The sequence below is a fragment of the Microcebus murinus genome, chromosome 2, assembly GCF_040939455.1.
Source record: "Microcebus murinus isolate Inina chromosome 2, M.murinus_Inina_mat1.0, whole genome shotgun sequence".
Lineage (NCBI taxonomy): Eukaryota > Metazoa > Chordata > Mammalia > Primates > Cheirogaleidae > Microcebus > Microcebus murinus.
The window spans coordinates 94,855,522-94,881,244 of record NC_134105.1 but is presented as its reverse complement, the minus strand read 5'-3'; the positions used below and the strand labels follow the sequence as shown (position 1 = coordinate 94,881,244).

Genomic DNA, 25,723 nt, shown 5'->3' with positions numbered 1-25,723 from the left:
ATTAAGAGTCACAAATGCTTTTGTATCTGAACTAACTGCATTAGTTTAGCTTCCCATAAAAATGTCTTTAAGTAACAAAATTATGGCTTCATTTGTTTTCAAGGGTCAATATAAGAAAACTTCAAACAAAAACCATTTTCATCCTTAAAAGTACCATTATGGACACTAGTGTTTTGTTCAATGACACAAAAATCTATGATAAAATTCCATTAAAACATAGTACCAGAAAAAAATACCTGTTGATGGACCATTGTACATTCTTTCCCCATAAAATAAGAAACATATAGGTTTTTCTTACCTCTCAGGCCAGTTACCATAGCCTGAGTACCTCTGATACTCAAGACAAAATAAGGGCACTTTAATATAAACTTTGTGCAGAGATATTAAGATTTCTATGCCAACTTTTTAATCATCACGATTACTAAGTGGCCCAGCATCATGTAGCAATGCCCTGATTAGATTAGACCCACCAAGATAAGTCTCAGAACCCTGAACCTTCTATACTCCACTGCCATTGCTTTCTATTATAACTCCCATTTAATAATTTAAAAAAAAAAAAATTGCCTAAGCCTAAAAACAAAAACAACAAAACTTCTAATACAATTGTCACTGCTAAATTCATCTCTCTTTACTAGATTCATGTTTCCTTTTGTTCCTTGGCATTAAGGAAGATCAGTATTAAATATGATGGTCAACTATGGAAACTCGGTAGTTTAAATTTCTAATAATTACCTCCTTCCTCTATCTCTATACCTTCCTCTGGTTTTCTTACTGCTCTTGTGCTTTCCATCTGTTACCCTTATGTTAAGGTTCTTATTGCATATGTATGTGTATTTCATTGTAAATTGCCTCAAAGTGAGTAGAGTATAAATTTCAAAAGACCAATAATTGAGATTTCCACTTCCAGATTTTTGCTTTCCGCTATGACAGAGTAGCTTGTATCAGATCAACTCCCTCAAAAGACAGAAAAAAGACAAGAAAAAGCTAATTGAATGCATTGGTGACCAATCAAGGCAGCCAGGCTCAAGGGGTCAGGATCACAGAAATACAGAGAGGTAGGCTCAAGAATGTCCACTGCTTTTCTGTTGAAATATTGGCCAATTTTTAAGTGGTACAGGCCAGAAACCAAGTAGAAGTTAGTATTAGTAACTCAGCACTTCCAGTACCTTATGGGGCCAAAAAGACAACAAATGAAGTTCAGGGACACTATGAAAGAGTTTGAGAAGCCAAGATTCTAAGAAAAAAGGCAACGACAGAGAAGTGAGCCTAACACACTTTATTGCTTTTCCCCTCAGAGCAACTGACATTATGAATGACACTGAGGGGTGGGGAGTAAGTGGCTAAGAAGCTAAGCAGAAAATGAACACTAAGAGGCTAAAGTTCAAGCAAAGTTTTCAACAATCTCACAGAATGAGGAAACAAAAGTAAGAATTCTACAAAGGAAGGTGGACTGTAGTACACATCGGATTTACAACCCTAGGAGGGCTAGGCCCTTGGAGTAATAGCAAAGCTGAAAAAAACAACTAGCTCTTGACAAAATTGAAATCCAGTCTCAAAGCATCTTAATTCCTCATTGGATAAAGGTGAACTTCTCTTAATCTACTGGCCTGCCAGGAAAAAAGTAAATATTAGATAGAAGATAACATCAAACAGAGCCTCTATAATTTTTCAGAGTTCAGTCAAAATTAGTGGAAATTCCAGATAACAGAACCAAATCAGTAAAAACAAAAGAGAAAAAACAGCCCGGCAGGGATCCAGATATTGGTGTTATTGGACATGGGCTTTAACAACAATTCATTTACTAAAGAAACACAAAACAGGATTTCATGCTCATACTATAATTCATCAAAATAATCAAATTGAAATTTTAGAACTAAAAATATATTGTCCAAAATTAAGAGCTCAATAAATGGGTTTGATAGCGGATTAGATGCAGCATAAAAGTCAGTGTAAGCTATCTAAACTGAAGCCCACAGTGTAAAAAAGGATGAAAAATACAGAAAAAAATCTATGAGACACAGTAAAATGTTAAACATATGCATCTTAGAGGCCCAGGAGGAGAAGGAAAGAATGTAGTAGAATTAGGCAGAATTAATTTTTGATGACAAAATGGCTAAGATTTTCCTCAACCAACAAAAGACATTGTGCCACACATTTAAAATGAGCTATGTATCATAAGCAGAATAAATACAAGGAAAAGCACACCTAGGTAAATCATAGTATTAGTAAAACTGCTGAAAGGCAGAGAAGGGAGCAACAATTCAACTGACAGCTGACTCTCAACAGAAATGACACTTGTAAGACAAAAATGGAATGATATCTTTAATGAAAGAACGTAACTGCCAACCTAAAATTCTAAACACAGAAAAATTATCCTTATACAGGAATGCAAAATAAACATGCTCTCAACCAATTCTCAACAAGGGAAAGAGAATTGCACCAAAAAGAAGTACTAAAGGGAGTTCTTCAAACAGAAGGAAAATGATCCCAGTTGGAATCATGGAAATGTAAGAAGGCAAAAAGAGCAACAGAAAGGGTAGCAATGTGGGTAAATCTACTGAATATTAACTATACAATACAATATTAGTAATGTTTTCTGCTATTCAAAATAAAAAATTAAAATATATTAGAATAGCAACCTCAAACTCCTGGGCTCAAGCAATCCTTCTGCCTCAGCCTTCCCAGTAGCTGGGACTACAGGCATGCACCACCATGCCCGGCTAATATTTTAGCCATGCCCGGCTAAAAAATTAGCCAGGCATGGCTTATGCCTGTAATCTTAGCACTCTGGGAGGCCAAGGCGGGTGGATTGCTCAAGGTCAGGAGTTCGAAACCAGCCTGAGCAAGAGTGAGACCCCGTCTCTACTATAAAGAAATTAATTGGCCAACTAAAAATATATAGGAAAAAAATTAGCTGGGCATGGTGGCGCACGCCTATAGTCCCAGCTACTCAGAAGGCTGAGGCAGAAGGACTGCTTGAGTCTAGGAGTTTGAGGTTGCTGTGAGCTAGGCTGATGCCACAGCACACTAGCCTGGGCAACCAAGTAGACTCTGTCTCAAAAAAAAAGAATAGCACAAAAAGTGAAGGGGGGGGTGTGTGGAATACATTGGAGCTTAAATGTTCTAAGGTCTTTCATTATCCTGGAAGTGGTAAGAGGACCACTAGTAGACACTAATAAATAGATTAATGATGCATGCTCTCATCTCTACAGAGTAACCACAAAAATGAAGAACTGATAACAAACTAATAGGGCAGTGATTAATCAAAGAACCCATAATTTCAGCTAAAATCACATAAGCATTTCTCAAGTATTTATTTTGTAATGTACCCAGTTTGATTTATTATCAAATCTTCAAGTCTCTCTCAACAAGATTAGAAGAGTAAGAGGGAGAATAACAATGTACTATGTGTCTTTTATATGCCATGCACTGAACCAGGCACTATTCATAATTTATCTCAATCCACAGAACACAACCATAAGGTAGGTATTACCACCCCATCAGATATGAGGAAACTGAAACTCAAGTTGAATAACCTGCTGAAGTTTATAACAGCTATTAAGTGAGGGACTCAAACCCAGGTTTATCTGGCCAATATATTATACCATCAAGCCAAAGATCGGCTAAGTTGGTTTGCCTTCAAATGCATTGTATGTTATCACCTTCTGTTGGTATTGTCTTTGATCTGAGTAGGAAGAAGAATCAGCTTAAAAACCCCTATAAAATATTTTAAATTCTCCAAGAGAAATGTGGACAGACAGGCAGCAAGGTAACACAAAAATGAGTCACTGAGAGAAGAAATATTACATATTCTCTGTATGAAATAGATGCGAGAAAGAGAAATGCGATTGTTAAAAATAATTTCCAGTTTCTTCAAAGTTTTTTCTGATATACTACCTTCATTATTTTAAGTGATACCAACTTAACATCATATATATATATTCACACTCAAAAAATGTGAAGAGGACTTTATTCCAAAAGCATAAAGTGGGGACTTTTGGAAGCTCTCTGCTCTGACTTCTCAGCAGTAGATAATTAACAACCAAGAGTTAATTGTTTCCAGATTACCATTTCCCTACCTTCGGAATACTCAAGGAAGTAATTAAATGCCTTCAACTTCTCCTATCATGTGGAATAGATAGGGATAGGCAGAAAAAGTCAAGCAAGTTTTTCAAAGTAAACAATTACACAATGTTTATTTCAGCAAGTGCTATTGGCAACCGTGAAGAATCATGAAGAGACACAGCCAATGAAGACTAAACTTTATTTATCTACCTTTCCACCCCCCTCCTGATATCCACAGGAAACAGATTTCCTTTCTCAGGCTATCATCAACATTATTCTAAATCAAGACCTGCAGAGTACAGCGTATCTGCAAAGGATTCTCGTAATTGTTTCTATTATTGCTCAAATTTTATCATTTCACTGAGCTGCCTAGAAGCAAACAATCTGAGTTTCCAATCTGAACGATTTGTGAGATAAGTATCAGTAGTTACTGAATCCAGTGGTACAGGTAAAGCTGAAATACTGCAACTAAAGAGCTTAAGGTATTTCAGTTTGCCTTGTAAATGGATGCCTAAATCCTGCTTTCTGAGTCCTTACAAGGCCTTTAAGAGAGACTAGGGGCCTATGGATTTCCATATGGGGTTCCCAGTCCACGTGTAAGCTAGAAATGAACACATGGAAAGTCAAACTTGTAAAACCTTACAGCGTCTTTATTGGAGTACCTGCCTCAAGTCTGCCACTGAGAGCTCTGGCAGGAAGGGATCATGCCAACTTCCACCTAGACAGTCCCTAAGTGACGAAAATGCAGCAGTGTACATTAAACAAGTTACATCCAGCCAGCAGAGAATGTGTAATAAAGTCAAAAACGGCAGAACTTCAAAATACCATCCAGAAGCAAATAAGGTTCTACTAGAGCAGCACTTTTAATCATTAAAAAAAGAAAAAGCTCAGCTAAGACCTCACTGAGATACACTAAACACATATAAGATAATATTACTCATTCGACACACTACTACTAATCAAGATGCTCCTGTGCTGGGTGATAAGTGAGAGCAAAAGCAAAAGTAAAAGCTTCTGGATCTTCTTTTAAGGCACTTATAGTATGCTAAGAGTGAAAGGTGTACATGAAAACTGTACTACAGGCTGACTATCCCTTGTCTGAAATGGTTGGGACCAGAAATGCTTCAGATTTTGGATTTTGGAATATTTGCATTATTACTGGCTTAGCATGCCTAATCTAAAAACCCCAAATCCAAAATGCTCCAATGAGCATTTCCTTTGAGCATCATGTCAGCACGCAAAAAAGGTTTCAGATGCTCAACCTGTATATGGAAGGATATAAGTAACCAGAGAGAGGTATTAACAAGTGCCATGGGGTGTGAAAAGAGAGTGAGGGCATTTCTGTCCAAAGAGATTAGTGAAAGGCTTCAAGCAATGTCAATATTAGAATTGGGCCTTTGAAAAATGGCTGAGTGAGGGGGAGGTTGAATAGGGGACACTAAGGAGGAAGGTGACCAGAGATAAGGGGAATAGCATAACCAAGGACCTGGGAGGGGACATGTGGGGGACCCATGGGGAGGGGTGAAGATATGGTATTTTCTTTTTTTGAGACACAGTCTCACCTGTTGCCTGGGCTAGAGTGATGTGACATCAGCCTAGCTCACAGCAACCTTAAACTCCTGGGCTCAAGTGATCCTCCTGCCTCAGCCTCCTGAGGAGCTGGGACTGTAGGCACGTGCCACCATGCCCGGCTAATTTTTCATATATATATACTTTTAGTTGTCCAGCTAATTTCTTTCTATTTTTTTAGTAGACACAGGGTCTCGCTCTTGCTCAGGCTGGTCTCGAACTCCTGGGCTCAAACAATCCTCCAGCCTCGGCCTCCCAGAGTACTAGGATTATAGGCCTGAGCCACCGCGCCCAGCCCGAAGATATGGTATTGCATCTGTGTATCAAGAGCAGACTGGAGTGGAGACATGGAGGCCCAGAAATCATTCAGGAGCCCTCTAGCAGATGACAGGGGATAGGTAATAAGAACCCAAACAAGGGTAATGCCGGAAAGAAAAGGCAGCAGCTCTGAGAACTGTGCTAGAGGAAGCATCCTCTGGTAGACCTGTGAGGTGAAGCCAGGGGGAAGCTAACAGCTGGTGAAAAGTGTTGTCCAAAGGAAACACAGTGGAGAAAAATAGTAAGATTCTGACAAATTGAAGTGTCCATACCTAAAAGATATTTCAGCCTAACACGGACGTGGAGTCTCTGGCACGTAGGGAGGTGGGCAGAGAGACGTGCCTGGCAGTGAAGGTGTGCGCATCGACGAGGTCACCAAAGACAGAGTACTGTACAGAGAAGAGGGAAAGGGACAAAACCACAGTGAGCTCCTGTATTTAAGACACAAGCAGAAGGGGGAAAAGTCAGCAAAGAAAAAAGAAATAGCAGCCAATTAGGAAGAAAACCGGAAAAGGCTTATGTGTTAGCAGCCAAGGGATGCAAGAATTTCCAGAAAGGGTTGAGAGGAACACCTAATGTTTTACTTATGGACACAGCCATCTACCTGCTGCAGGTAGACTGTGAGCTCTTTCAAGGCAGAGCTGTTTCCTGCCCACATCTGCACCCTGCACAATATCTAGAGCAGACTCCTATTATATGTTTCTGTTTGGGAAAAAAAAAAAAGAACAACAATGTCAAACATGTAGAAAAGTCAAGGCAGATGGGTACTGAGAGAAGACAAATGAACTGATGACTATGTAATCTTTGGCAACCCCAATAGAAGTGCATTTTCAGTGATGGGTGTGGGACTTGGAGAGTAAGAGCCAAGGAGAGGGAATGAAGATGCAGGGGAGAGAGGGCACAGCCATGAAAATGCAATGAAGCAGCAAGAAGAGACGGGGGCAGGAGTCAGCCAGCCAGCCCCTTAGAGCACCTTCTCAGCACAGGGGACACATGGCCAAGAGTCCCTGCCTGCAAGCAGCCCGCGTCCTAGTAAGCAAGGAGAGAGGAAACAGGCCCATTGATAAATGCTATCAAGTCACAGCAGGGACTGGGGGTGAGGTGTGGTCAGGAAAGGGCTCTCTGAGGTCATGTTTGGGTTCCTATGGGAATAAGGTAGAGACGGGCTGATGCCCAGGCAGGACTGCTCCAGATGGAGAGAATACCAAACACAAAGGCACCATGATGAGCAAGCTTGAGGTGTTCAAGGGACAGAAAAAAGATCAGTGTGACTGGATTACAATGAAGGAGTGGGCATGGGACATGGATTCTGGTTGAAATGGGAAGCACACAAACAAGGAAATGACAGAGCCTGGTTTATTCGTGGAAAGTTCACTCTGTGCTGTGGGAAAGATGGATTATAGCGGGCCAACCTGGATGCGAGGATGCCGGTACGGGGGAATTTACAGTCGACCAGTGGAAAGATGATGGGTGCTGGCCTTGGTGTAGTGGTGGTGATTCCCAGGAGCAGTCGGATTCAGGACATATCTCACACATACGTGAAAAGACACACTGCCCTTGTGCATGGAGAATGAGGGAGAGAGGAATCAAGCATGACCCAGGCTTCCGGCTTCAGCATCTGGGTACATGCTGATGCTATTTACTAAGATGGCGAAGTAGCCAGAGGGAAGCAAATTTGTGCCAGGCAAAGCCAGAGTCCTCTTCTGGTCATTGTAAATCCGAGATCCCTATTAGATACCAAGTGGAGACACAATGGAGTAGGCAGTCGGATATGTGAGTCAGGAACTCATGGGGAGCCCAAGCTGGAGTAATTCACTGAAGAGTCACCAGCACATAGACAGTATTCAAAGCCACAGATTGCATGGGGTCACACAGGGAGAAGGTATACATAGAGAGGAAAAAAGAGCCAAAGATAGAGCCCCCGGTTTTTTCAGGTTAGAAGAAGAAAAGGACACATAAAAATACAGATAAGTCTCGAGGCAAAAAGTTTGAGAAACCTTTGCTTAGTCTCTATTGTCTCAGTATTTAGTAAAAAAGGGTTCAGACACTAAAGATCGTGAAAAAGGTTTAGAATAAGCATCAGAAGGAATATAATAGGAAACCATCACAAGAGGAACACAGAGGAGAGCTGAGCTACAGTAAAGATGCCGTGGCTTTGCTGGAAACTCTGGTGGGCAGGCTTTCAGACTTTCCCCAGCACAGTTGTAAAGCTCAGGCTTACAGACCAGGGTCTGTGTGGATTCCCAAATACAACATGAGGACCAGCAAAGACATGTGGCAGAGGTTCTGGGATGTTAATGAGCTCACGGCTGACACACTGACCACCAGCTCCTGCCCTGGATTAGGAGCCAAGTAAAGTGAGAATGGCCTGGCAGACTGGAAAAGAATGATGTTTGATGTTCAAGGTCAGGAGAATCACAATAAGGATGAAGAGCAGGTTCAACAGGTGCAAGGGCATCTGAAAGGAGTGAAGACAAGAGGTTGTGGTCATGGAGGGAAATATCAGAACTGACAATCAAAAAGGTGAAATAGTTCTGAGTGATAACAAACAAAGCCAGGTGTGGCCATTAAATGTCACAATCTGTTATTTTTTCCAGGGGCTAAGAGGACCACAGAAGGCACCCTGTGAGTCCTTGCTAGCCTGTGCCTGGCTACAGAAACACCAGGAAAGGGCAGCGTGACCAACAAGCCAAAGAGTTAAGGAAAGGTGGTCCACGGACTTAAACCTTGTTCAACATTTACATGACAGTTTCTGGCTCTAATGTTATCCAGAGTCATTTATATCTGGGAATCTTTTAGCTTTCATACATGTGTTTCCCCAGGTCAAATGAGATTAGAAAGGAGCAGATACAAAGGAGACTTTGCACTTCATTGGAACTGATGGGCTCTTTGCAGTCAATGCAACTTTTCTTAGCTTTTGCTGCCAAGATAACCATTACCTCCTGGCATTGTAGACAAGAATGGCAAGGGAGGCAGAAAGAGACTCAGTGCCACCAACAACTGAGAAACAAAACTGCAAGTCATTTCTTAAAGATGGGACCATTAGCTAACTGTACTTCTTCTTACTAGTGAAGCGCTAGATCATAAAACCATGACAACACCTCCAGCTCTGTGGCTTTTGAGAGGCCCTGGGAGGCCAGGACCATGCCGATTCCTCAATGCTATGTTATGCAGTGCTGGGGCTCCGTACTGTGTCATCTTGGCTAAGGTAGAACTACATTTCCCAGGGCCCTCTTCTCTGTGCAGCTCTGGGTTAGAGTTGGACAAAACAGAACTTCATGCAAGGTTTGGGAGGTGGAAGCAAAATAGCCACTATGCCCTGGTGGTCCTCATGGGTAAGGCAATGAGGCAGCTACAAAGGTTCTGGCGGGCACCAGTCAGTCCTTGCTCTTTCTGCTCCTGTTGTCTTCCCAAATGCTATTCTTATGGAGCCACATGGCCCCAGCACCACCAGACACTTGGCCGCAATTTCACAGGTGAACAAAGAAGCAATTACCCATCTTCAGACCCCTGAACCAGCCCACACTGCCTGGCTTCCAGATTCCTCTGCAAGCTTTAAATTGTCCACCAGTGCTTCAGGAGGGCTGACGAGTGACTTTTGCCAAATCCTCCAACTCTCCTTTTCAGACCTTCACTTCCCCAGCTCCTTCCATAATCGTGTAAAAGTCTAGTTCCTCTAATAAATGCCTTATTCCATAATATTTATAGTGGCTCTACTTCCCTGATGGAACCCTAACTAATATCGTAAACCAAGTATTGAGTAGACAGCTGTGCCCTTAAGGACTCTGTAATTGACAAAAACCACCTTACATTTAGAGTACTGCTTTACAGTTTGCAAATCCCGTTCACATGATTTAATACTCAACCTTGAGAAGATTAAATAAGGAAACTGAGGTTCTGAGAAGTTATGTGACCAAACAATAATAAAAAAAGAGAGGCAAAAACCACTTAGAGGCAATCTGTACTCATGAGTACCCAAAATAACTCAATAAACATGAAATGATTTAAACAATTCTCTGTCCAAGGACCAGAGATAGAAAAGGCTGAGGCAAGATCTATCCACAAGGATTATTTTAGAGCATTCTATAAAATTAACAGCTGCTAGAGACCCAAGCACTGCCCAGCATCCCTCACTACTCAGCCATTTTTAATCCTCTCCACGTCCAAACTGGCCAACATTGTCTGCCAAGTTCTGCGTGAACACCTGGTCCTCCTTTCAGCCTCTAGTTTAAGAGAATAGGGGATTCATATCAGGCTTAAGCTTGCATATAGGCATGAAGGGCACCTGAGATAATTGGAGAGCTTCTCCCCCACTCCCTACCTTGGATAGCTCAGTCCTCTCTCCCCTTAGCTCACTGTTTCCTACACCCACTTTCTGCTCCTCTTTTGCCTTGTCCCTCCCTGCTCCCCGGCAACACCTTAGCCCGCCCTTGACATTACAGACCTATAGCCAGATGCCATGGGTGATGAGGTGGGTCTGTGCCCAGCCTCCCTGATGAGGCTCAGCAAAGAGTACGGAGTGACAGTTTGGCTTGCAAGGAACTGAAAAGAAAATGACTAAGGAAAAGACTTAAACTGCATCAGTCTGGTACTTCATTCCTTCATTCGGCAGTCCTTTGTCTCGCACCTACTGTGTGCAGAACCACGTCATCACATACAGCTGATAAGCCACACCCAGCCAAGTGTCAGAGTTGATGATGATGGACCAGCACAACGGCTTCATAGAAAAGCCGGGAAAAGAGGAGTCTCCAACAAGATGTGCACCTTTTAGAACATCAAGTAAATAATGGAAATGAGAGACCTAGAGCATTTTAGAGACAGCAGAAGCAGAAAAAAGATAGACAAATCCACCTACATTGTCAGGCTTACACTCCTTCAGGTGACATACAAGGCTCTTTAGACTCTTACATCTTTCCCTCTAAAGAACCCATAACTCAACCCTCTATTCTAGCTGCAAAAAAACGCTTTCTTCATTCATTAAAAACCAACATGCTCTTATAAATGGGAATATTTCTTTCCCCATTTTCTTCCCTCTGCCTGAAACAAGTTACCCAGCCCTTCTCTGCCAGAAAAAAACCTGGGCATCCAGACTTAATGAGCTCAGAAGAATCCACCTTACTGAAACCTTTTCTGATGTCCAGGCAGCGTTCAGCAGGGGCCTGCCAAGAGTTCACCCACCACCATGATCACCCCGAGCTTGACTGCTCATCTCCTCCCTCGCTAGTCTGAGAGCCCCTAGTGGGGGCCGCTCACCACAGCCCCAGCCCAAGCCCAGCCGTGTGCCTGGTGATGCAACGACCATGGCCACGCCCATCTCAATAAGCTTCTGGAACTTTACAGCCAAGACTGATCTTCAGATCATCATCCAGGTGTGTTAACAGGAGTTACTTAATCTCATGAATTTCAGAAACAGCCCCTTATCAATGAACTTTCAAAAACCTCTTCACCCATCCCAGAAAGTGGAGGGCATGTGGCTGGAGCCACTGTGACACAGCATTAGTTGAGACCAGTTCTCACCCCACCATCTCAGCATTCCACACCCCAAGTTTCACCACATCAATTGTATTAACACTCTTCTTTGGGGCTAGGAAAAGCCAGCTACCTGGGTGCTTTGATCCTTACAAAATGTTCCCAATTCAGACATGGCACTTAAGCCTTTAAAAACACATGCACAGGTAGAGAGGAGACACAGGTAATGACACAACAGATGCAGAGGATCATGTCAGTTGTTTCTTTTTTTTAACCTTTTCTGCAAAAGCACTTCTGCCTAAAGTACCCCAGAATGCTCTCCCTTTTCTCTAAACTTTTGGCCTTTTTTTTGGTCTGTAATAATCCTTGAACGCTTCGTCAATGCCACTTCTCTTTCTGTGCATATGTCACACCTCCATATCTAGACTGGCAGCTACAGGGGCTGAGGGACGGTGTCTATGTCTTTAGGGGTCCCACGCTCTAGAATAATGCCTGGCACAGGATAGATAATGGTAGTTATGAACCAGGCAGTGAGATCGGGCAAAAGCCATAGGCAGCAGCACCCCTGCCCCTTTCTTCAGACGTGGCTTGATTTGCTAGAACCCTGATGACAAGCAGACGGTCTGTGGTTTGGACGAACCCAGCCACAGGCGCTCGAAGCATGCACTGGGACCGGGGAAGTCTGCTTCTCTAGACTGTGAACAACCAGGATGAAGCCCAGGAAGGGAGCAGATGCCATTTGGGGATGGGAGAGGCTGTATCAACCCCACAAAGGGAGGAAGGGGTGGAGGGAGTGGAGAGACAATAGTGAGAACCCATGAGTCGTTTGTCTTCCACACAAGCTGCCAAGGAAAGAATTGAGAAAATCCACAAGAGGAAGAATGGAGACTTTCTCACCCCTTCTTTTTCATGTGTGGATTCCATTTTCTCCTTCTCCATGACAAAAGCCTCTTAGAAATGAAGTCACAAGCAATTCTTTCTGAAGCATTAAATAGTAACAAAAACTGATAAAAGGCACACATATGAAAGATAGTAGGGACACAGATAACTTCCGCCTTTACAACTTAAGGTCCACAGTTTTAGATATTTATTAATGTTTTCTATATGTATTATATATATCATAGATAGTGTCTATTATATATGTATCATATATATTACAGGTGTTTTCTAAACCTGTAAGTTAATTCAATTATTCAAAGATTCAGGTTCCTACACACGGAGGTAAGCAAAAACAGACATGGTCCTGCAGTCAAGGTGCCTGCAGTCTGGGGCCAAACACTCACCCTAATAAACAGACCATCATGAACTGACGGCTGAGTGTCTCAGTGGGAGCCCAGGACAAAGAACTGGCCTGTGCCACGGGCAGCAGCACTCCTGGGTCCAACTGTGTCCTCATCTCTCTAGGGAAGTGAGAACTTACTTGAAATCCAAGGAATCAAACAACTAGAAGTTGACAAAAGAAGTTGACAATTCCAAGACAAATACATAAACCAAAGAAGGGCAGTGTGTGCATATATACTTTATAGTGGTTTCTAAGGGCATGGAGTGAGGGATACTTGGGAAAACTTAAAGAGGAGTCATCAAAACTTGATTATGTGCTCAATTTTCATACTTTGTCTGGAGGCCCAAATGCCTTAAAAGAATACGGAGGATAGAAAACAGAACTTGCCTTATGCCTGCCATTTTCTTAGGACCAAACTCATGTCCTGCAGCATAACTACCTTTAAGCCTGGCGTGTGCTAACCCAGTGCCGGCATGCACCGCCAGGCAGTATACACCACCTCGCCAACTCTGTGACCCTCCAGAGATGCGCGAACAGAAGCACCTTCCCCGGGTATTTTATGAGCCAGGTACAGTACTAAGCTTTCTGGGATTCATACGGATGTTTCAGATGAAATTTGTTTGTGCGATAAATTGTTATGAAAGTGGGACTCTGATGAATAGACCACATGATTGCATAAGCCTTGTTTCCATAGAAAACCAACTAAAATTCCCCATCCTTCCTCTAAAACTTATCTGTATGTCTTATCAGGTGATAGTCCTTTGAAGAAATGCTCTGATAAACTACCTGAGGGGAGCATCAGTAATTGTTTTGTGAGCTGTTTCCCTTATAAGAAACAACCAAAAATAAGATTATGGCCTGACTTATCACCTTAATTTAGCAGGCTAGCTTCCTGTAAGCCCCAGCAGACCTCACCAGCCTCATCACGCCAGCTCTCAGCTGCTCCAAAGAGCTCCGTGGGCACTGACAATGCTGCCAACACCTTTCAGGGTGACTTTGCTCACAATCTTCCTCTCCACCAACCTCCCCTCCCCAGAGTTTAATATCCACATCCCCTGAGGTCTCTCTTACTTTTCCAGCTTAAGTCAGCTAATCCCCACATGGGACACCAAGCTGCACACATTTATCGACTCCCACCTCTGAGAAACTGCACTGGCCATTTTCGTGCCTGAAATGCCTTTCCTGCTCCTGGCTCTCTACTCTCCAACCCCACCTGCTCCGGGGAGCTTTTCCATAATAACAGCCCCCGGCCTCCTTCATCCCTGTAATTCTGATAGCGCCATATGCAAAGCAATCTAATAACTCATTCGCTCAGACCTTTCAGAAGCACCTACGATCCACTCTGCTGTTCAGTTATAACTGGTTCTGTTCCATTTTGGATTCCACATACTAATACCTTTGTAATCTGCACAGTATCAGAAACACGGTAAATATTCCCTAAATGCTGCTGAAGTGCTAAAAAAATAAGACCACAAAGAAAAGCAGGAATGCCTCGCACTGCAGAGTAGAGCTGGATGCAGATTATTTACTCTTTCGAGGGTTACAACTGTGTTTACTTCAACTGATATGACTACTTGCCCACCCTGTGCCAGACTCCAGGCTAGGTGCTATGTTTTTTGTGGGGTTTTGGGGGGGTTTTGTGTTTTTTTCTTATTTTTAATATCTAGGTATCCTCAGAAAAGAGAGATGGTCTTACCTTGGAACTTACTGTAAGGACTTCTCAATCAAAGATGATGGACTATAATGTCTTCTAATAAATAAGAAAACATTCGGACGTGCCAGCTTTCAGACAATGGAGAAATGAATAGCTGTGCCAAAAGTAGTTTTTTTTTTTTTAACCCCTCATTGCCACATAAGTGGCAGCACATAGACAGACATTAAATCCACTAATACATCTTGTTATTAGTATTCCCTACAGGTATATAAAGCACTGTCTACCCCCTCACCTCTGGAATAGCACAAGACAGCAAGCTACTTCAAACACAGCCCAGAATTCACTCCTAGAGGTTCTTGGTAAGCCTCAAAAATATCTGCATCCCAGACGAGTGAGATAACGTCACTGGGCTTAGCAGCAACATCAATAGTGGCACCTCAAATAGCCAGGGAGGGCTGGGCAGCAGCCAAGACGCAGTGAGAACTGAGGTCAGCAACGCGAGTTCCTACCAATGAGATGCAGGTTTTCTAGAACGTACCCTTTTAGTCAGTGGTGTTGTATCCAGCATCATTTTGAACCTTCCGCTTTTAGACCAAGGCAATGAAAAGGAAGAAAATCCCTAAGGAACACATTTTTTTTAAGCCAGTTAAAACTCCTGATTGTCAATGTCAGAATTTCAATTCTTCTAACCCTTCAGGAAGGGCATAAAATCTAAAGCAGTGTCAATATTTGGATACATCTAAAGATGTCTGTGTCTATTCTCACTGTGATCTGGGGTGTATCAGGAAAAGGACAACCTGTGGAACACAACTATCTACCAGGCTCTTTCCTAGACTTAAGGCTAAATGTGGAAGAAAACACAAGTCACATTTCTGAAGGTCGAGGCTCGATTACCCAATTCCAATTTACTGGTGGCTAATATCCTCAATCAAAACTTGCAACACAAAAATCGGCAATAAAAAGAAACAGTCATCTAGAAATGCTTTATTGGTTTTAGCATTTCTGTGACTTTTCCCAGAAGTCTTTCTGAAAGCCCCATTTGCCTGGTAGTGGGGACACCCCCATGCCCTAGAGCAGAGGTCCCCAGCCTATGGTGAATTATATAATTCTGTCATTATATATTACAATGTAATAATAATAGAAATAAAGCACACAATAAATAAATGTAATGCACTTGAATCATCCTGAAACCATCCTCCCACCCTCCCATGTGCCCCTGGCCTGTGGAAAAGCTGTCTTCCATGAAAATGATCCCCAGTGCCGAAAAGGTTGGGAACCCATGTCCTAGAGAAGCACAAGGAAAGATCCCTGGTTTCACAGCACAGGAAATGGTCTGGAAGGAGGAAGTAGTTGCTGATACAAGGACAGAACAATAAACAATTCCTAGAGCCCTCCCGAGGAGGTGCCAGGCAGGTGAGAGACAATAGGCACATGCTACAGACATCACAGGGAGTGCTCAGATGGGCAAGGAGCCAGGGAAGCTGGAGCTGGACTAAAAGGCCCATATGGCCAACAGCAGGGGTCGGCATGGACTCAGAATTCTGGAGATGGAAGGGGAGACCTCAGGGATCAGCTAGCCCAACCCTTATTTTTCAGAGGCTAAGAGCTATTCAGCAACTTATCCAAGGTCACAAAACTAGTGAGTGGAAGGACAAGGGCAAGAATCCAAGCCTCCTGTCTTAAAAGACAAGGAAACAAATGTTGTCACATTTTAGCTAAGTATATCATCAATTCCTTTCCATATTTGCAAAGATATATTTTGATTCTGAACGATCTGGACTAACACAGGAAGACAGAGCAGTGCGCTATAGTTACGAGCTCAGACTCTGGAGCCAGACCATCTGGGTTTTGTCTCGGCAGCTCTGGCACTGATGGTGTGACCTTGAACAGGTTGCTTCACCTCTCTGTGACTCAGTTTCCTCATCTGTTAAATGGGGCTGACAACAGTACCTACCCCGTGGGGTTATGAAGCCTACTAATTGAGTTTGTGTATGGAAAGTACAGTGTCTGGCACACAATAAATGCTATATAAATGGTAAGCAGGATTTCTTAGGGAGAAAAAATCCTCATAGTGGTTCCTCCTCACCATGCCTGCACCCCAGCTCCAATTCACCTTAGTCATGGGTTACGCCTTTTTCCCACAATACCTGGGCTAATGCTTCTGAAAAGTCACACTCCTGTCTCCTAAACCGTTCACGACCAACCAAGTCAGATACTAGAGCTAAACTGGCCAAAACGGTAGAAGAGGCAGAAACTCTGAATGACTGCTTATTTGTCTACTGGCTGCCCAGCCAATCACCACTTAGATGTCTCCTGCCAAGACTCTGAACTCAGAGGTTACCTTTCATGACCCTCACCTCCTACCTTCCTAGACCACCCACTCCCATCCAGCTCTGAACCTGCTTTTATACCCTCATTGTGTCTTCCAGCCCCTCAAACCTTCTGCAGATGCATCAGGCTTTAAAGCCCCACTCACCTGCTTGTCCCACCTGGACTCCTTGGCCAACCTTTCCTGTGATGTTCTCATCAGCTGCCTTGGTTTCTTTATCCCTCATCATTCCACCCTCATTCCATGGACAGACCACATGATGTCATCCCCGCTAGGCTGCCAAACTTGGTGGGATAAAGCCGCAAAATCACACCCACTGCCTCCACTACAGACCTACTCTCTCCCCCATCCTGCATTGTAACAGAACACCTGCCACATTCTCAGTGCCCGGACCTACCCACTCTCTCCAGCTCTGACTCTGACCATGGCTTTGCCTCAGTCTCACGGAGATAGCCCAGGCCCCCGAATAATGTGTGCCGAGCACTCTCCCAGACTTGGGCTTCTAAAACCTCAGCATGCATTTAAATCCCCTGGGGAACATGTTCAAATGCAGACTTTGATTCAGCAGGTTGGAGCTGACATTCCCCCAGCTGCTGCCAATGCTGCTGGTTCTCAGACTACACTTGGAGTAGCAGAGTTCTAGGAATTTATATACATTGTTTGCATTTTTCTAGATATACTATTTTTAATCTTCATGACAGACCTGCATGAGAAGTATTGTACCCATTTCACAGAGGTAGAAAGTGAAGTTCAAAGAGGTTAAGAAACTGTTCATGTTCACAACTGTAAAGAAACTGTATCATGTTCACAATTGATAAGAAATCAACCTAAGTGTCCAATGGATAATTGGATAAAGAAAATGTGGTATATATACACAATGGAATACTATTTGGCCACAAAAAAAGAATGAAATCGTGTCTTTTGCATCAACATGGATGGACTTAAGATAGTCATCTTAGTGAAACAAGCCAGACACAGAAAGTCAAATATCACACGTTCTCACTCATAAGTAGGTGCTAAAAAATACGTATATATGAACACAGAGAGTACAACAATAATAATGTAGATGCAGAAAGGTGAGGGTAGGGCAAGGGGGTGTATGATGAGAAATTATTTAATGGGTACAATGTGCATTATTTGGGTGATGGATACCCTAAAAGCCCTGACTTGACTGCCACACAATCTATGCATGTAACAAAATTGCACTTGTACCTCATAAATTTACACAAAGAGAAAAAAAACAAGAAGCAGCAGCAGCTTGTCCAAGGTTTGTGGCAGGTTTCAAAGGAAGGGCTAATTTAGAAGCCTGAACCCTATTTTTGCTCTTTCAACTGGGGGGTATGGTGGGAGAATCGGAAGGGTATAAAGAGCAGCACTAGCTTTTAAAAACACACGCAATGGTTTATTTGTAATGGGAACTATTAAAATCTTCTTAGCTGATGTGAATGGGAGAAAGATAGACAATAAAATAGCAGAGTCCCTGTGGGGGAGATTCTACCTAACAGCTGAAGACCTAAAACCAGGTACCAGAGAGGGAGTTAATTCCACCAATCAACGTGGAAGACGACATCCAGAGGGACCTGTAGCAAACTAAATGTGTGCAGAGAAGGAAAGGGAACATGTAGATAACCTCTAACGAGCATGTCTGGGGGGCACTCTTAGGGCTAAGAAGGCTGAGAGCGCTGCAGAAACTGTAGTCCACACCACACTGCTCCCTCCACTTCCCCTTCTCCCTGACTCTCCAAAGCCAGGGCCTCTATTTGCACTGTAACCCCACCATCCTACCCTCCCTGCAGTCCAGGTCCCGCAGCCTGTCCCTCCTCCGGCTGGCCTGTGTACGTGCTGAAGTCTCTCGGATCCTGTTCAAGTCAGTCTGGTCCTGCCGTGTGCCCTGGCCTACCACCCTCACGGAGGGCCTCCTCTTGGCACCACCTGAAAAGGGGGGTGATAGCCTCTGAGCTCCTTCCCCACCCCACTCCACTCACTCCTTGCCTTCTGTGATTTTGCTTCCTCATTCGCTGTTTGGTCAAACTTGACAGTATCCAAAATCCAAAGGCTTCTCTTTGTCTTTATCCTTCCGGTATTTTAGCAGCATTTGACCAGTGCCTCTTTAACAAGTCCACTCACATCCATCTCTGCTTGGCTTCCGACAGGGCACACTTCTGGTTCTCCCACCCCTCCGACTACTCCTTCTGAAACTCTCCCTCCCATTCCCTGTGCCCTAACTGCAGACGTACCCAAGAACACACCCTTGATTGAGATTGACCCGCATCTCCATCAGCCACCTTGCGGCGACAGCTCCAACCTCACATCTAGAACATCCTGTCCGACCCTTTGACGGCAGATCGGAGTCTGCTCTGCTCACTGTGGAACCCCCAGCACTCGGAACAATGCTTGGTGTGTATCGGCAGGCATTTGTTCAACATTTGCCGAATGAAAAAATGTGCTGCTAGCCACGCTACCTAGCGTCTTACCTTGCCTCCTCAAACAGCTCACCCCAAGGCTGGGCTAAAGGGCTGTGGTTCACAAGTGAAAGAGAAAGCTGTCAACCTTTCTCAAATAACAGCACACACAGGAAACAATAATATCTGTATAGCTCTCTGGGTAAACAGGCCTTGGGCTTAAGAGGCAGCCTCTGACCTGTGGACACCAATATCATGATATGCCTGCAACCCTCCTGAAACCCATGGGGGTCACTTACCATGGCCCACAAGCTGGGAAGTTCTGCCTGGCCAGCTCTAAATAAAAACAAGGGAGAGCCACTATCAGGAATTCTTGGCTTGGTGTCACTTTTAAGGTAAGAGAAGTAATCCATCTGTCTGCACTCTGGCTCTATCTATTTCATTAGGATTCCAAGGTAGCACCGTTCTGAAATGTGCCCTGAACCCTTAAGCACAATTCCATTCTCCAGCGCTCTAAGCCAAATTCATCCTAGAAAGAGCAACACTAGCCACACAGTATTTCTCCACTGCCCTGAAATATCCTGAGTGATGTCAATGCTTTCACGTTCCAGCTGCTTATAAAGGTGTGAAACAGGATGCAATTAAGGGCTCAGAACATCATACTTAAACTTGAATCATGCTGCTTAGCGACCCCATAATCTAGCACAAACACTTAGGGAGTATTGTGAGGAAATCAGCATTTGAAGAACACAAATGTACACACAGTGCCATTACCAACAGTCTCCTGGAAATCGCATTGCCAGGACACGACAGTGTTAACTACTGGGTCTAATTCTGTTGCTTCCCAAAGACTACAGTTGGTGTGGGGGGAAATATTCCAAGATCTAAAAAACCACTCACTGTGCCAACTGCAGCACTTTGCCTTTTCCAGAAGATAAATTATGAAGAATTTTTGCCAGTTCGAGTTATTTTCCCAAAGCAGAGTCAAATGACCCTGCAACCCTGCCTTTAAGAAACCAATGCAATTAAACGGAATAGCTAAGAACTGCCCTGACAGCTTCCCCTCAACTTCCATTTGATAAAGTGAGACAGACACGCACCAACAGACAAGCATACACCTTATTTAACTGCCAGACACAGCGCCAATGTGAAAATGTACATTCAATCTATGGGGGAGAAAATCAGCTCAGCAGCTCATCACTAAAACAAAATAGCCATATAAATGCCGACCAGCCAGATTGCCTTGTAAGGAATGATCACTGACAACTAGGGTTCCTATTCAGCAGGCTAATAAGAATAATTATAGCCAGGGCAGGCATTAATCAGCTTGGCAGATACAGGAATTCTGTTAACAAGGCTAAAATGAGTGCCAAGGAATCTCTGAAGGCCACAGCACTTCAAAGACTGTTAAAGCTGGATGGATTCACTAGGGTTCCTCCTGCTGGCCTCACCTCCTTTGTTGCTCTCTGGAGGTGGCTACATTTCAGCCCGGTCCTCAGAGCAGGTATGGTGACTTGCTAGGGGCTGCATAGTCGCCATATGGTTGAGGTGCATGCTGGCACTGCCCTTCCCTTCCCTTCGCTTCAGAAAGTGTGCCTCAGCTGCACATATCCTGGGTCCCTCTATTCTTAATTGCACTTTTGCTTTCTAACCACTACCATCCTCTTTCTGCCCAAACAAAGCTCAAGCAACACATAGCATAAGGTTATAGTGAACATCAGTCGACTTTTCCTTAGCAGAAGCAGAATGGAGTCCTGAGATCAAATCCTTGCTCTGTCATGGAATATCTGTATGACTCTAGACAAGTTGTTTAATTTTTCCGGGCCTCAGTTTCCTCATCTGTAACAAGGAGAAAATAATGGTGACTTTCTCCAAGTGTTGCTGTGAGGAATAAATAAAGGAATGTAAGAGCCTGATGCTTGATATGGACTCTAAATAGCAGCCATTATTACTCAGTGCCTATTAGGTGCAGTGCCCTGTACAGGAGCTATCAGAAATGAACAAACAGAACATTCAGTATGCAGACACACACATTAAATAGGAGTGGCTATGCCTGGGCAGGAGGGAGAGTACATTTTTCTCTAGATCTCATATCCTTTATAACTAACAAACTGCTAGCTGTAGCCCCAAATCTGTCCTTCCCTTCTTCCCTCACAGCTGGCATATGGCTCCCAGCTTCCCTTGCAGCTAGTGTGGCATGGGCCTAAATTCTCTCCACTACAATGTATGCAGAAGTGATGTGTGCCACTTCCAAGCTTGGTCCATGAAGACTCCATGCTCCTTTCCCCTTCCTGAGGGCTGGAATGGTGATGGTGACAATCAAAGTGATCACAGAAACTATGGGTTGAAGACAGTGGAACTGCCACCAGCCTGGGAACCAGAATGATGGTGTAGAGCAAGGGTGCCACCCAACCTTTCCTTCTGAAGCATGCCCTTGGCACTGTTATGAAAGAGACTCCTGTTGTTTGAAGTGCTGTGGCATATTTTGAATCTATTTGAATCTATTTGCTAGAGCAGCTTAGCCTACCTAATTAATACAAGACCCTTCTATATTATTTGAATTTTAAAATACAAATGTAATGCTTTTGACATTTAAAAACTATTTCAATAGAGCTGCAAAAATAAAGACATAAATAAAGAGAATATGTTAATCCTTCTCCACAATCTCCATGCCTTCCACCATCCAATTTATGTAGCATACTAGTTGAGGATTTATCCTCCTCAAACACATCACCCTATCATGTTAATCTCACCCTGCAAACTTTTAATGACTGCCCATTTCCCACAGATAAAATCAGTCAGCCAGTATTTGTCAAGCACCCACTATGTGTTATATACCCTACTAGTTAACAGAGATATTAGAGTGAGCAAGACCAACATGGTCCCTGCACCCAGGGGATATAATGAAGGGAGGGGACAGACGATTACATACAAAGAAATAAGTTCTATGATGAGAGAAGCACAGACTGCCTGGCAACACCCGGAAGACCAAGAAAGCCACCCCTACAGTCCAGACTTCTCAGCACAGCATGCAAAGCCTACAGTATCTACCCCAAACCCACCTTCCAGTTTGCACCCCCCATTATTTCCTCCTCCTCCCTCCAGTTATGTGGAACTTATGTGATATTTCTGAATGAAGCATGTACTTTCACTCATCCACACTTTATGCTTTTCCCCAGAGCCTAGAATGCTCTTCTATTCTTTCTTACAAAATTCTAATTATCCCCAAGACTCAGCTCAAATGTCACCTCTTTGGCAAAACCAGCCCCAATCCCCAAGTCAAAATTAATCATCTTCTTCCTTGCTTTATACCAGCACTTGGTGTCTATGTCAGGTATTTCATTCTGGTCTGTGGTTAGCCATTTTATTATCTGTCCACCCAACCCGCCAACCACTCAGTGAGATGCTGTATCTTGGTCATCTGCCTGGAACTCCCAGTATTGAACGCACATTTATGGGCAGAGTGGCCACTCAGGAAAGGCCATATTGAATGGATGCACAAGACAGGTCAGACACAGACAACAGATGTGAAACCTGCTCCGTGAAGCTGAATGGACTCTAGTAGGTAGACTTAGTTAGGAAGGCTTCATGGAAGAAGTCAGTTTTAGGAAAAAGAGGAAATACACAGGCAAGAGGTGAGAAGTAGGAGGGGCCTGAGGTTTAGAATAGTCTATGTAAAGGAGAGCAAACAGGTGCTTTAGAATGAAGCATCTGCCCAGAGAAGACCAGAGGGGCGAGAACACAAGGAACAGCATCTCCTTGGAGGAAAAGCCATAAGGACCCAGTGGGCAAAGGTAGGAGCCCCCAAAATGATCCTTAGGAAAATGATGAACTTAGGAGGGAAGCTGGAGGAAATAATCAATCAGGAAGACATCAGAAGCTATCCGTGTGGGGAACCATCAGGACCTGGGCTAAGACAGTAGCTGCAGAAATAAGAAGAACAGGAAGAAACTGGAGTCTGTGCTACAGGAAAACCAAGAGAACTGAGAGACCATGAACCTGGAGGTCAAAGAGAGCAGTGATACCAAGATTATACCCAGGCTGCAATACAAGAGGAAAGATGATCTTGCTTATCAACATATTAAGTTTCAGGAATCAGTACAGTGTTTGAGTGGTGTAACACAGGGAGGCCTTCCCAGAGGTCAGGCTGAAGCCACACCATGTGAGATTCTGTGGGGGCAAGGGTACCAGGTGGAAACATCAGGAGTTCAGAGAACTGTTGGGTGAAAAGGCATTGGCTGGTGACATCACACAGATTCCCTGTGTAGTTAATATGATACATCCAGCCAGGGCAGGATACACTAGTATGCAACCAAGATTCCCCAAGCTGTGCTTTCCCCACTTCTATTTTGCTTTTGCTAGTCTCCCCTTGCCCCATCTCTCTTCCCCCCTCCCCTTACCATACTCAAGGGCATTCTTTTCAAATTCTACCTCACCTTACCCTCTTAACTGCACGGGTGCACAGGTTGTGAACTGCACAACTCTAGGGGGAGTCACTCACATAGTCTACAAAGTGAACAGCAGTGCCTAGAGTTGTGCAGTGCACAATCTGTGCAACCACAGGACATGGTTCTGCTTGACCAAGACACACAACCCAATTAATGGGTGTGAACTAGCACCAGCAGTGGGCAACAAACGCAGAACTTACAAGGGTCCCAGAGTGAAGGAGAAAGATTAAAAGCACTAGGATCAAAGCCCATAGAAGAGATGCTATAAAGCTAAGTGGAAGATCTGGACGCTTTCTGCATGAGTTAAAACTGAAGAAATGTGGCTAGATGAGCTCTCTTAGGGAGCGAGTTCAAGAAAATCCCTCAAAGATGAAGGAATAAAACACAGCAGCAGCTAGAAAGGCTGGTTCACTAGCAGCAAGAGTCACGAGGGTCAGGACAGTGTGGGCCCTGGTGCCAGCAGGAGGGGAGTGGCTGTAGGCGGCCTCCACTGGGACCCTCTGATGGTAAGTGCACAGTACTCATTTACCCTGCGTGCAGCTGGGGCCTGGCTGGGGCAGACACCACACCATGTGCTCTGTAAAAGATTCAGATCTGCCTACTCTGGGGGCTTGGAAGAGAACCTGTGGCCAGGTCACAGGATTCATCTTGTCCTGGTTGACACCGACCATTCAGATCCAAGAAAATCAGAGCACTTAAGGGTCAGCCTCGCCTACGGGGTGGGCATTTAATAAACATATTTCTGTGGCTGGTTAAGATAACCATGTGTATCTTCGTGAAGATGGTGTCTGTGTATAGAAGCAATGGAAAATGGAGGGGGTGGGAACCCACTAAAGATTCCTTGGGTGGGAGTGGGGCGCTGGGCCAAATGGAGAGGCACCGAGGGTTTCCGGAGGGTGGAAGCCAGGGGACAGTAGGAGAGGAAAAGTAACAGGTAGAAAAAGTTGGCAAAGCCTGGCTCTTAGGTCTTTGTGTATAAATATGCAGCTAAGCAGTGCCAAGAAAAGCTAAAAGAAAAGACTGAGGCAGAAGATCTAGCCACGACTAAAATGACGGAAGAACTGGCACACCGATTTCCATTGTGCCGCTCCGGGCCACCCCGTGACCTTCGTAGAAGGAAGTTGGTGGATTCTCTCGCTTCCCAGGAAAGGCGGCTCGGCGTGGGCTCGCGCGCGTGGAGAGCGACCCGGCCGGTCGCGGCTATGGTGGGGCATATCAAAGGCTCATATTTCCGCTCTCGAGCCGAGGACCCGGCCAGGACCGCAGGCACCTTCCGGGCCGGGAGTTCAAGGTGAGCCATGCGCCCAGGGCCAACAGGTAGGGAGGGCTCGGGAGAAGCCGGCCACGGGCCACTCCCCCGGCACATGTAGGGGGCGAGGCTCGGCCTGGCGGAGCGGCGACTTGCACCCCACGCGCGGGGATGGGGCGGATTTGCGCCGGGCTCCGGGCGGCCCTGCGACCGCTCCCCGCCGGCCCTGCCGCCCGCGCACCCCGGCCGGTCTCCCGGGAGCGGCCCGGCACCGCTGGAGCCCCAGGCCGCGTGCCGCAGCCGCGCCCCGCCGAGCCCCCCCGGGGCCCCGCCAGTCCCCCCGCGCCCGCCGAGCCCCGCGCGCACTCACCCAGCCACAGGAGAGCCAGCAGCAGCGGCCTCGGCGCCAGGCGCCCCATGCTCGCCCGGCGGGAGCGACTCGCCCCCTCCTCCTCCTTCCCCGCTGCCTCTCCTCCTCCTCCTCCTCCTCCAGCTCCGGCTGCTCCAGAGTCAGCGCTCCTCCGCCTGGGCCGCGCGCCTGCTCCGCTCTCCTCGCGAGCCGAGAAATCCCAGCGCTGGGGCTTACGTGCGCCCCTGCTCCGCTCGCGCCCTCCCGCCTCCTGCCCGCCCTCCCGCCTCCCGCCGGCCGGGCCCGCGAGCCGGCCCGCCGAGCCGAGTGTGCAGCCCCGACCGCTTCCCGAAAGCAAAAGGGAAGAACCGCAGCGCCCGCCCGCCCGCGCCTCCCATCCGGCGCTTTGCCAGCAACAAACACAAACTTTCCCAAGCCCCTCCCCGCTCCAGGTAACGGAGGAGGCGCCGGGGCCACCCGCTTAAAGGGGAGGCGGCGTCGGAGCCCACCCAGCTCTCCCCTCGGGGCCCCCACCCCACAAGAAACTTTCCTCCGACCTTTAAAACTTGGCCTGGGGAAGACTCGTCTG

At 45.2% G+C, this 25,723-nt stretch overlaps 1 protein-coding gene across 1 annotated transcript in view; it reads right to left on the bottom strand.

The window, feature by feature from the left end:
* PTGFRN (prostaglandin F2 receptor inhibitor) overlaps nucleotides 1-25,497 on the bottom strand; it is a 73,126-nt gene extending 47,629 nt beyond the window's left edge. The window contains exon 1 of the mRNA XM_012761825.2: nucleotides 25,156-25,497. Coding sequence (XP_012617279.2) covers nucleotides 25,156-25,204 — 49 coding nt within the window. The 5' untranslated portion in view covers nucleotides 25,205-25,497. The remainder of the gene's footprint in view (nucleotides 1-25,155) is intronic.
* Between the last annotated feature and the right edge of the window lie 226 nt (nucleotides 25,498-25,723).